General features: G+C 36.1%; 1 protein-coding gene across 1 annotated transcript; it reads left to right on the top strand.

Annotated features, from left to right (window-relative positions):
* Nucleotides 1-10,995: 10,995 nt before the first annotated feature.
* LOC125777741 (uncharacterized) lies at nucleotides 10,996-13,465 on the top strand. The gene has a single exon (XM_049453153.1). It carries the CDS (start codon nucleotides 11,649-11,651, stop codon nucleotides 12,300-12,302), a length of 654 nt encoding a protein of 217 aa, XP_049309110.1. The 5' UTR covers nucleotides 10,996-11,648; the 3' UTR covers nucleotides 12,303-13,465.
* The last annotated feature ends 403 nt before the right edge of the window (nucleotides 13,466-13,868 follow it).

The raw sequence follows: 13,868 nt of genomic DNA, 5'->3' as shown, positions 1-13,868 counted from the left end.
GTGTTACATCGCAAGTGCAGACATGTCGCTATGCGATTGGTGCTTCTAGTGGATGCATGGACGTTCTTTCTTCCGCTGTCCACCCATGACTCTCGAGTCGCTTCCATGCGAATGACTTGACCTAACCACCGCACTCGTTGGATTTTTATGCGCTTTACTCTATGTATGTCGCTGTAGAGTTCACACAGTTCGTAGTTCCATCTTTTTTGATATTCATCACGAATGTGGACGGCTCCAAAGTTCTTGCGAAGAACAGTTTTCTCGAAAGTTCAGAGTGCTTTTTCATCCCGGGTCGCCATTGTCCATGTTTCTGTGTATATAGCACTACCTTGGATAATAATATGAAGATATCTTACTAAAACGCTACAGTTTCCATACAAGAACTTGACTTTGATGGTTTCAAGAAATGAGTAGCCTCTTGGCGAGAAATGGATGTGTGCAAAAAAAAATTTTAGATATACATATGTATAGTATGTATATCAAAAATTGAGGGACTATTTCACGTATACTCGTATATAGACAGACATTCTTGGCTAAATCGACTACTCTCATTACGTTGATCATTTACATAAACATTTTTTAGGATCTCCGATGATCTTTTCTGGGTCTTAGAAACTTCGTGGCAAACTTAATATTCTCTACAGAAATCAAGAAAAACGAATAAAATATGTGATTGAATTTAAACCCGTTTTATGAAAAAATCTGTTGTGCTTTATACAGTAATGAAAGTATCCTTTTAGGAATTAAATACAATGTTTCATTCCCCAGTTGAGAAGAATGAACCAATATTCTCGAACACAGTTGCAACAGCGAAATCTATACGAGGTATTCAACGACGAATCAAAGACTGAAATATTAACAACAGAAGCAAATTTCTTCTGAAGTATATCATACGCAGAAGAAGCTTCAAACTAAATTACTAGAATTCAGTATTTTGAGTTAGCCTACAAGTACTAACCTTCTAGTGAATGACCAACCGGCAATTAAGTCCATCATCAATTAAATCTCAGTTGACAACTCGATTAATATCATTTGGGGAGCCAGTCATATAGGGATAGAAACAAAAAACGGCCCTTGAGCTGCCCTATTTCATTCAAGTGTTGCTCGAAGCAATGTGCTCTAAGGGAACATTGCAAAGTTGGGAACACATGAAGACTGGGCATTCCACTAAGGTGTTATAAGGTCGATAAATACCATTTGGGTACCTCAGTCAGATAGAAACGAAAGGCAGCCGTTAAGCTACCGTGGGCCATTTAACTCTTTCAGGAGTTGTTCGAAGCAATGGGCTCTACAGGAAAATTTCAGATTTTGAAGCAGATCAAGACAGGGTACTCCACAAAGTTATACTTAAGTTGCGGAAGGCTTAAGAGACGCTGTAATATTAGCTTTGTGAATGGTCAGCTTTTGGGCGATAGAGACGGGAAATATTACACGGTTCCCAAAATTAAGACTAAGGGCCGAAAGACATTGGGAAAGTCGGGTGAAACAAATCAAGTATTTTGCTAAATTCACTGAGTCGCTGTTTATGGTTTAATTGGTTATGAAGCGAGAGCATAAAAACTCTAATGATGTCTTAAGGTTAGCCGCCTACGGTCGAACGCCCATGAAAAGCCCTTAGGAATTAAAGACTTATTTTCAATAATGTTTGTATTTTTTCCGCCAAAATCCCACTGTGCGACGCGTCTCGGCTTAATTGAACCGAATAGCGAATGTGAGTGTATTTTAAAATGATTTACGAAATGTCCGGCCGTATGCATGCGGAAAGCTATCTGTGTGGAAAATGTCAAAATGGCCTATGAAAATGTATTGTATGTGTGGTATATGTGCACTGTGAGCGAGTGGCAACGCTTGCACTTGAAAATGCAGGCGGCGACTTATTTGTATGTGTAAACACGCACACATAATCAAACGCATACACACACACGTACTCATATGCCTTTTAAGTATATTGATTTACGAGCTTTAAAGCGCAACTCAACCACGGCCCGTTAGCTGCAGTTTGCGATAATGAGGATAATATCGCAGCAAAGAAAAGATTAATACAACAACAAAGCACCCACCGAAATGTGGATAGATAAAGTTGCGAGGAGGTCAGTGCACACGAACTGTGCTTGAGCAGCAGCTGTTTAACATGCTGTCACTCGTGCCACCGCTGATTGTTGCATTGTTCGACGACGAGTTTATACGCGACATAACATTGAACAGTTCTCATTTAACTCAGATAAACGCCAAACGGAACACATGCCAAACAAAAGATGAAATTGCAAATAATGTCGGGGGGAAAAGAAAGATTTTAATTAAGCAGCTGACAAGTGACAAGTGACTAGACTCGGAGCGAAAGTGTTGGCGGCCAACGAGTGCTGGCCAAGCGGTCGTATGATTGCGAAATCAGCCGGTCGACAGCTGGATAAGCGTACCAACATGGTCTGGTGGGCGCGCTATTGAGTAAGGTCATACAGAGGGCAAGCGAATGTGCGCCACACAACCATGTGACTGCATTATATGAGAAAATAATACGAACTTTTCGAAAATGCCAACGGATATGAAAGCTTTGTTGTGGTGGGGAAAGTAAAAACGGTTTTGCAATTAAATTGTGAAAATTCTGTTTGCTCAACTTTAGCCAACGTTAAGAGGCGGTCAATTAAAGCTTGGGATGGAATGTGGTCGGTTGTCATGATAACTCGATTTTAGCGATGGGAGTATTTTTTAAAAGCGTTGAGATAACGGCTACGCTGACTACAAGATGTTGTTTGATATGTTGAGTACTCTACAGCACCGAAAAAGCTCAACAAAGTACAAAGCAGAGGCAAAAAATAAAAATATGAATCAGTTCTATGTAAGAAAGACCAGCTGGAGTAATACTATATAGCAACTAGAATATCGGTGGCTTAATATGGAGTAAGTCAAGAAGAGAAGTGACCACAAAATACCGAACTTTCGAGACGTGAGCTGCGTGCACACTACACAGTAACTGAACCGATTCATTATCATCAGGAGTTCCTTTCGCTTTTCGTGGTTCTTTTCTGGACTGCTGAGCTTCAGTAAAATCAGCAAGGGTACAGTCGCAGATTCTGACTTAGGATGAATAGCTGGAGGTCCTGGCAACTCTTTCTTCTCAGCGGTCCACTTTAGTGATTGTTGGAGTTAGGAAATGTAACTCGACATGGTTTATATCTAACCTAACCATTACGTGACTTTGCTAATCACTCTGCCAATCGTTAAGTTTACTCAAGTCTTTTGGTGGTTTGCTGAGATCAAACTCTGAGAATAGGATTCTAATTCCTTGATACGCTTGGAAAAACAGCTGATCAGAAGTTTCATCAAAGCATATGCACATATATAACGGGTTTTTTCAATAAAAGTACTACAAAACGGTTTGGGATATCAATGAAATTCTTTATTCCTGTGAAAGTACATTATGTATGGAACACGATTTCATTTGCGTAGCCACCAGAAGCACACTTGCAGAAGTCCAGACAGTGAACTCAAATCTTGAAGAGTTTCAAGCATAAATCGGCCAATGCTGCTGCAATTTCACATTCGATATTTGTACGAAGTTCATTAATCATCGCTGGCTTGTTGGCATAGACCATAGACTTGATGTAGCTTTACAGGAAATAGTCTAACGGCGTCAAATCGCACGACCGAGACGGGTAATTGACTTTGCCATTTCGTGAGATAACACGTTCACCAAACTTGATTTTCAATAAATCGATTGTGACTTTCGTTGTGTGACTTGTGGCGCCGTCCTGTTAGAAACACATATTGTTCAAGTCTATATCATATAATTCGGGCCAAAAATATTCGGTTATCATTGAGTGGCAGCGATTTCCATTCGCAATAATGTGCCGGTCTTGTTCACCTTGGAGGAAGTGCGGCCTACAAACTGCACCAAACCATAATTTATTCGGAATGCAATGGTGACACATGGAGTACGTACGAATGTACTTTCACATGAATAAGCCTCATTCATTGATATTCCAAAATAGTCGTTCAAACGAGTCTCCCTCCTCTTTGAGCTATGGTTTTGGCTGACATACAAGAAACGGGAAGTTCATAACTTTAAAGTTTTCCCCAAGCAGAAGACCTTTTATATGGTCCAACCGAAAGTGGAGAGAAAAAATAGACAAGAACTCTTTATTTCATTTTAAAGATTCGTTGCAGTCTAACCAACCGAAAACCACAGCTGATGCCATCAAGCACACAACTCCAACATATTTTTCAAAAAATAACAGTAAAATGGAATATAAATATAAGCGAAAGTGCCAACATTCAGCCTTACAAGTGCAATGAAAATCAGCAACATTTTATGCAACGCCGCTCATGGTGCAACAAATGGCCAAAAATATGTATGCAATCATATATATTGTATATATACCAGTAGTGTACCTATATATGTATATATATATACTAAAAAATAACAAATTTACAATGTGTGAGCATTTTTGTAAGTGTGTACATTTATAACGGCGCGATTAAATTTTATTCACTTCCGCTGGATTTATGTGCACGTTGCAACAAACAAAAAAATTTTAAAACAATTGTTGCATTTAGCATTTTAATAAAATATTATAACCGAAAAGTTTGTCGAAAAGTTTCTGCATTCATGGCATTTTCAACTAGAGCTAGCCAGTGCTCAAGGTTTGTGTACCTACATGCAGGTACCAGGTAGTATACTGTATGCTATATAGTCTCTTGATTTATAAACGATTAACTAACCTTTGTGAGTCAAATAGATTGGCTTGACTTGGGTTGATCATTATCTATTCAAAAGGCATTACACATCGTTTCCTAGAAACGATCCTACCAAAAAGAGATAAAGTCGAATAACCAAAATCATTTGGAGTCTGAGGGGACAACAGCTATGAGATACTTTCGTCTCTGCTAAAATCGCGCTGATCAAAATTATTCAATAAATATGTATGTAAAGGACGCGGTAGCGGTGAACTATTTGAATTAGTGGCCAAGACCACCCAATACATGCTATCCCGCAACAGATTCCATGAAGGAAGCGTAAGCATGAGGCACAAGACGAGCAGGAGAAGCAGTTGATAAAGAGAGTTTCACAACTGTCGCATGAGCAGGTGAACGAAAAATCATACCCTATCGCCTATTATAATTATTCTAATTTCTATGAAAATAACTTTATTACTATAATATAAATTTTTTTTATAATTATCGATCCACTATTTTTATACCCTGAACAGCGGATATTAAGTTTGTCACTATGTTTGTAACACCCAGAAGGAAGCGTCGGAGACCCTATAAAGTATATATATAAATGATCAGTATGTTGAGCTGAGTCGATTTAGCCATGTCCGTCTGTCTGTCCGTCCGTCCGTCCGTCTGTCTGTCTGTATATATACGAACTAGTCCCTCAGTTTTTAAGATATCTTTTTGAAATTTTGCAAACGTTATTTTCTCTTCAAGAAGCTGCTCATTTGTCGGAACGGCCGATATCGGACCACTATAACATATAGCTGCCATATAAACTGAACGATCGGAATCAAGTTCTTGTATGGAAAACTTTGACATTTGACAATGTATCTTCACCAAATTTGGTATAGATTATTTTCTAAGGCAGCAATGTAATCTCCGAAATTTGTTCAGATAAGCTGCCATACAAACTGAACAGATAGTTACTAACAGAAATGCACCTGTGAAGGGTATTTAGCTTCGGTGCAACCGAAGTTAACCTTTTTTCTTGTTTCATTTGTCGTTACCTCGTAACACTATCATGATCTAAAAACTAGCCCCAGTTTTTTTTTTCAAATCATGACTACCATTTATGCAACTAATAATAATGTGCTGGAATCCATTGGTTTAGGAACTTGCAGTTGGGGAATGCCAGGAATGCGAAGGTCAACATCATTATTAGCTTTGCGGTTAGCGCAAGGTTGCTGCGTTTCAAGGCCAAGCATCAGAACTCTTACGTTATTCCAGGAATAAGAAAATGGTGGAGAATATCGATCAGTCAAAAGCAATCTTCAGCATAACCCACTATACGAAAATGGGAAGCAAAATCGATCATCCAAAGATGATACTTTAGCTTATACAAAATATTTTCACAGGGTGTCCAACTTGCCTTTGCAGTTATGTCGTGTGACTAGGCTTAAAATAACTGACCTTTTTGAGCAGTAAATAGACCCAGTATTATTATTATTCAAATACATAAAATATTTATATATGCACGTATTTTTTAAAATTTAATTTTTATATAATTAGAAATTTAATTTGTTTTTAGTATTCAAAGAAAAATATAAATAAGTATATGTGACCTAGTCTTCGGAAAGGGGGCTTAGGTGTCAAAAAAATCAATTTTCACTTTTTAGTTGATTCGGATGGAAGATGAGAGTTATTTATTTTTTCTTTATTATTTGTTTTTGTATTATTTTCGCATGTTAGCTCCCTTTTCTTAGACCAGGTCACATATACAATATAGGACTATTTATAATGGAACCCGTTCTATGTACAAACAAAAATGTTCACATATTGTAAATTCATTTTTATTTTCCCAATATATATACAAGTATAAGTATAGTTGCATACATATTTTCGATCATTTGTTGCACCATGTACAGCGTTTCATGGAAGTTGCTGATTTTCATTGTACTTGTAAAGTTGAGTGACAGCACTTCCGTTCATACTCATTCCACTATCAACTTTTGTTTGTTAACATTTCAGAGATTGGATATATTTACATATGTAAATTGATAAAGTATTTTTATGGTTCAGTTCTGTACTTAATGCCATCTGTGGTATTTAGTTGAAATTACTCTTATTTGGTACAAGGAATCACAATCCGTTCTGTGAGCTGAAAATATTTAAAAATTTGAGCGTAGTCGCGCCACCCAACAAGTTTAGTATATATAGACGAACCAGAATGGTGACAGATAGCATAAAAATAGATCGGATAATAAAAAGGAATTTGCTATATTAACCATACGATTAAAAAATATCGCAGCAATGACTTCTCTTGTTCCCAGATACCGAATAGGGTCCACACGTAGCGTCCATCGCTGAAATTTTTACAGATTCTCATAATAACCCTATCGTCAAAATGGACCAAATCGAGTCAATAGTTCACCAGTTACCCATTTTCCTCATATAAAGATTTCCGAACTTCAGGTTGACTTTATACAGCATTTATGGATCAACTGGTTATGTATCTTAGTCGAATTTGGATACTATGTTTTTCTGATAATAATAAGCCGAAATGCCAAAAGTGGATTAAAGCGGGTTAACAACTCATCGAGTTGCAATGTACCTAATATAAGATGTTGTAGCTTTCTCTTGCCCTCATAGCTTATGTATCAGTACATATGTATGGTATCTGAGTCATATTAAATGAGCGTATAATATCGTATACGAATATACAAATTAATACTAGAAAAATATGATATCAGTCGATGAATTAATTCAGCTACCTTATAATGATTATTGTTATTCTAGCAGCCCTCATGTCAAATATGTTAGTCAATGTGTGAGTTATTTTCACTAAATTATGTGAAACATGTTCTGGAGATATTATGTCCTTCTCTAAAAGGAATGCTCTCAGTTCTTACTTTCCCTAATATGGCTTATATAGTGATTCCCATTCCATTTTCTGACTTGAAACCGTTCATTTTGGTCAATATGTCTACCCTATTGTGGTGGCCTACCGTAGTAAAAGACATTTTGTTTAGCAAATTTCCTTTTCTTTATTGAACATAGTTACTTTGAAGGTTGATACTTTTCTTTCCTTTACTTAAAAAAAACGCAGTTTCGGCGATCACTTTTTTCTTCGATGAAAATTTTCTCCCAACGAGCATTCTTTTGAGATCTAAGGACAGGAAATAGTTGCTGGGGATACATCTTGAGAATACGGTGGATGTGAAAACAATTCGAAGTCCAATTCATAGACTTTTACCATAGTTTTCACTGACTTGTTTCACGGTGCATTCTCTTGAATTGTCTTGGTGAAATAGCAGTTTCTTCTTCTTCAAATGCGGCCGTTTTTCGGCGATTTCGTTCTTCAAACGGTTCAATAACTCTATGTAATAGGCGTTGTTGATGACCCTTCAAGGTAGTTAATAAAAATTATATCACGCCCATCCCAAAATACAAAGGCCATAACCTTGCCAGTCAACTGTTGCGTTTTTGCACGATTTGGAGTGGGTTCATGATGTGTAGTTCTCTCTATCGACCGTCCATTTAAATTCGAAGTGAAGTGATCGAACCACATTATCACTTATCGACGTTAAAACCCGAGTTTGTTACGCTTGAACATATCCAAGCACTGTACCGAATCATCAACTCATCGTTATTTTTTTGTTTTTTTTTTTTTGGTCAAAAGTGAGCTCGCCCATTTTGAACAGAGTATTCTCATACTCAAATAATCATGAAAGATATGATATACACAGTCAGGGATATCTACAGAGTGCCTGCTATCTCAAACAACTTCATTTTACGGTCATCCAAATTATATTGTGGACTTTTTTTTAAGCAAAAAAGTATAAAATATCGTTTCGAAATTTTTGTTGAGAAAGTGGCTAACAAATTTCGCAAATATTCCACGCTTGTTAAAATATTGTTTTAGTATTATTTTTCCATTTGAAATCACAAATTCCAACGAAATTTCTAAAAATCACAGTTCAATAACAATAAAGAGTTTGCATTCCCCGTGGACTGCGCTGGGTCACATACAACTACCGTTGCCTGCCATTTTTCACTTTTCCAAAGCACTCTACATTCTCAAGCATACCGCATACACGCTATCAATTCTCATGAAAAATTTTCCAGAGAATTGCTGACAGCTACATTTTATATGAACACGAACGAATGTATTGGCTGCACTGCTTGGCTAAAATAATGCATATTTTCTAATAGTGGATTGCGGTATGGTCAGACAGGAAGTCGGAAGTGGAGATATAGAGTACGTAAGAATATATATCTATACATATATATCAATGTAATAATATATTATATATATATACAAAAGTTAGCAAAAAAAATCTAAATTCAAACCTTTGAAGTCATCAAATTCACAAGCACCTCAAGTTATCAAATATATATATGCATGTATTTTTAAATTTGCATAATTGTCTGTAATAGTGCCGTTAGCTAAAGCATTTATACATTAATGTTTGCATAAGCTTGTGAAGCGCTGTACTCAAATACTTAACTGATTGTAAAAGCCACACTTGCATAGATATACTACATATTTATATAAAATATGTCTGTCAGCCGCTTGTCTTCCGCTCGTGTAGCTGCCCAACACCATCGCCAATAAAACTGCACACTCATTTCATATGTTCGCAAAATCGTTGACTTAATGGTCAACCGTTGTAGTGTGGGATTATATTGGATTAAGACATCTGTAGCATATCTTAAGGCGCACAGAGTACTTTGAGCTGTCATCATCAGAGGCAAACTTAAGCCAAGCAGTTCAGTTCAGTGTAAATACGAGTACTTTGTGTATAAATTGAAAGTTACAATTGCTGCCAGTTGAATATTCTACAATTCGATTGCGCTTGAGGCAACGCCGCATCTTGCACAATATTGACACTTAAAAAGTTTGCAAATAAAATAGTTTTGTTGAGCCAGCATTTAAAGTGCCCAGTGGTGGTGTTTAGATGTAAATGCTATGATAGCAATGACTGAATTTCAGTTCTAATGACCACAATGGTTCTTGATAGAACAAAATAAATTTTACAACAGAAGTGAAGGAGTACAATTCGTTAGAGTTTTTGCTAATATTGATTACATCTACAGCGTGGCAATAAAATTTTAGGTATTTTAAATGATGTCTATTAAGCAGTCGATAGCTTAGATATTTTCTGTAGACTTTATTTAAGTTTGACAAAAATATTCTTATTTTTGGTTGAGTACATTTAGTTGAGTTTGAGGTGGATAATATAGCACAAATTCGGTGATTCTTAGTGGTAACTAATAATATAACCAAAAGTCAACTCAAAATTCACATCTAGTGCTCCCTTTGTATACAATCAGAAATATTTTAATGCAAACTTTGTATTATTTGGGAATTTTCAGAGTTTCAATAGAAAATAGTAAGATTCTTGGCAACTGCCATGTGATCAAAATTAACCCGGACTGACAAAAAAACTAAATTTTTACATATTTAATAAGTTTCTAAAAAAAAAATTTTTTTGTTAATGCATAAGCATATTGAGATCTTCTACTATCTTTCTGAAGTCTATAGGGCGACTTTTGCGTAAAGCTTCCTTTCTGGTTTTTATTGAATCAACGACTCGAATGAGGCCAGTTTTCGATGACTGTACGACTTTCAGTGAAAACAAAGCTTAATCCAATTTTTGTTATAAAAACCGGCTGTCTTTAGTAGCTTCTACAAATTTTGATTTTATTTACTGCGGTTCTTGCCTGTAGCGTCATTAACTATATTCCTGGACACTTTCGACGTTTTATTCATATACCTTCGTCCAGTCGCCAATTATAATACGTTTAATGAATGCAAAGTCATCACCTACGTTGATTAAATCTATAGAGCAGCTACATTGTCCAGAATCTCTTAGCAGCTCTACTCGCTGTCATTTTTGCTAAATATTCAGGTCTTTTATTGTCTAACATTGACACACTTCATCCCTAAAGCAACAAAAAAATGTTTTGAGTCGATTCATAAGGATATTGCGACCTTCATGCTTTGAGCCGCTCAAATTTTTTTGTCCTTGATAAAGTATACTTCCAAAAAACACTTTTGCAACATTTTCAACAATTCTGTGGCCATGATTCCTTCCGAAACATAAAATTTCAATTAAATCGGTGTTAAGTGATTTTAAAAAAAGTAGGTCATCATATGGCCAATTTTCCATATGTTTAAGCAATTATATCCTTAGGACCTAAATTTTTAAAATTCTCAACTTATTCTTCAAAATCTATGTCCTCTCCCTTAAGTTAAACTCCTGGTCACAAAAAAACTTTTGACAACTTACTCAGGCATTTCATAAAGTGTGGCATGAAAGCCATTTATATAAGATTAAAAATAGTCTACCTTTAGAATTGTATTAAACATTGGGGGCTTATTTAAATAATAGACAATTTATGGTGAAAGTAGGAAATTTCATATCTAATGAAAGACAGATAAGGGTTGGTGTACCACAAGGCAGTGTTGTAGGCCCAACTCTATACATCATATACTCGTATACAGCAGATCTTCAAACAGCTAACAATGTATTAACATCAACTTTGCTGATGACACAGCTCTAGTGAGCCGTAACAAATGCCACTTAATAATAGCATCAAGAATATTAAGAATATTAGCCAATGAATAAAAAGTTTGTTGAACAGTTACCGCCTTCAGGTCAGTGTTCTACCTGCCTCTCTCTAATATAACAATACAAGTCGAAAACTTGCAAACATTATTCCCACCCCCAAACCACAAAAGATTGATTTCTAGAACAAGGTCACTGTATACTAAGTTCAGGTAGCAGGTATGCAAGGTAGTTCCTTTTGTTAAAAAAGATTAACTACCTGCGCATCTTTTATGCTCAGACTTTTGCGAGTCAAAAGTTGGGGTTGACTATATATCGCGAACACAGTTCGGTTACCAAATCATTATCGAACCAAAAAGCACATAGTGCACATCGTGTCCTAGAGTAGTAAAATAAAATAAGCATCCTGTACAAACCAAAATGAAAGACCGTAACCAAAATAATGTGGAACCTGAGGAGCCAACAGCTAGAAGATTTTTCCGTCCCTGGGAAGATCGTGATCAACAAAATGAGCCAATAAACATACAAAGGCCAGACGTTGTAGTGCCACCAGCGGAAAACAATTTGAATTACTATCCTCAACCAGCAGTGCCAACAATGGCATCGTGGAATAAATTTAAGCCATGCTTCTTTTATGGTGGTATGCCAATCCAGATGCAAGCGGTACCAACTGCATGGCCTAGCCGAGCAACAAGTGTGTCAACACATGCCATGCCGCAACCATTACCAGTCCCTACTCCAAACATGCGGACTATGGCGCCACAGATGTCACAAAGGAAACGTAAGCGTGTGGCACAAGACATGGAAGAGGAGCAGTTAGTAAAGAGAGTCTTACAAATGTCCCGCGAGCAGATCGAAAAAGCATTACCTTATCGCCGTGAGATGGCACGCACTTATGCGCCTAAAGAACGCACGCCAGCCGAACAACGCAAAAGAGATAAGAACACGGAAGCTTGCCGCTTGAGTCGACGACGAAAGAAGCTTTTTAAAATGTTGAAGGAGCAGAATCCAATGTGTGTTTTACGTGGGTATCTGCCTGTGAAGGCTCAAATCCACGGTGCTTTCTATTGCTAGAAGCACATAGATCAAAAAAATGCGTTGATCAAGGCCCCAAGGCATTTGCAAATTAGATCTAGTTACTTCGGCAAGGCCATTGAGCGTAGATTGGAGAGTACGCTCTTAAATTTCGAATACAAATTTGTGATACAAAGTCTTACTAGACTGGCCTTTTTAGCACTAAAAGTGACTGTGATGTTTTGACAAGGCGCCCAACTTGCCTACACAGTTATTTAGTTTTACTAGAGTTATAGAACTTTATTGGCCCGACCAAACAGTTACTTATTTATATATTTTATTTAAATTTACGACAATTTGTTAATATTTAAAATCAGAAATTGAGTTAGTTGTTAGTTTTTTTATGCAAAGTTTTTTGTTTACTATTAGCTTACAAATAATTATATATTTATGTACCATATAATAAATAAATGTGATAGAACTTAGTTTTTGTGAATTTATCGATGTAGTATAAAGAAATAAAGAGTGCAAAATTACTTAGTTGAAAAAAATAATGTATTTTTTGGTAGTTTTTCTGAAAAACAGTTCTTAAGGGGCTACATCAGTGTGACAATTTCAAAAAATTGATTTCCTTCGATGCCATTTGTCCTCAATCATCAGAATTCACGGGGGACAGGTGATAAAAAGAAAAAAAAATAGAAAACTGTAAGGCAATGGACCTATTCGTTAAGCTTAAGGACTCATGGGTACTTTTCAGTATGCCAAGAGAAAAAAATTTTTATATATATAAATTCTGACCGTGTGTTTGAATTTGAACTGCTCCTAAACGGACTGACCGATTTGGATGAAATTTTGTGTGTATGTTCAAGGAGATTCGAGAATGGTTTAGATTTACAATTTGGTCCACTGGAAAATGTTTTTTAAATTATTTTTTCATTTTTAATCAATTGTTAATTTTGGAATGTTTGACCGATAGATGGCGCTACCATCGCAGTATCAATATTCAAACCTTAAATTGGCGTAAACGTGCATTAAACAAAACGATGCCAAAGTAAAAGGCGACATCTGTGGATCAAGTTTTTATATTGTGGACAGAGTTCGTTCTTAATACCATGTTCAGACCGAAAATTTAAAAGGTTAGATTATATTTAAGCATTTCATAACCCAACAGTATTCTCACTGCCGTTAGAAAGATCAGAAAACAGCTGTTATTTTCATTCAAGAATTCAACTCGCTTAATATTTATCAAAAAAAAAAGATTGTCATACAGTATTTTGAAATAAAAGCCGCCTTTTTTCAAATATTTTCCATACAATAGAAATAGTGGATGCTTTTCATATATTTCTCAGGTAATGATTGAAGGCATACGATTTTGATTGATTGGACACTTTTTCTTAAAATCATATTGTTTTGGGAAGACATCATTTTAATAACAAGAAAAAGTTTGACCACTCTTTCAATCATCGCCTTTAATCATACATATATTGGAATCATACGATATTTAAGTGAAGGGTTAGGTTCAAAGTCAAAAGTATGTTCAATAATGTACAAAATGACCGAATAAAATTACTCTACCCATATTTAAGAAATAAATTTGCAAATAAAGTCTTTTTTAATTTGAAACCC

This window comes from Bactrocera dorsalis, chromosome 1 (genome assembly GCF_023373825.1).
Source record: "Bactrocera dorsalis isolate Fly_Bdor chromosome 1, ASM2337382v1, whole genome shotgun sequence".
NCBI classification, from domain to species: domain Eukaryota; kingdom Metazoa; phylum Arthropoda; class Insecta; order Diptera; family Tephritidae; genus Bactrocera; species Bactrocera dorsalis.
This window is presented reverse-complemented; position numbering and strand designations above follow the sequence as displayed.

Coding starts and splice junctions, on each gene's coding strand:
- LOC125777741 (XM_049453153.1), top strand. CDS start 11,649: ATGAAAGACCGTAACCAAAATAATGTGGAACCTGAGGAGCCAACAGCT.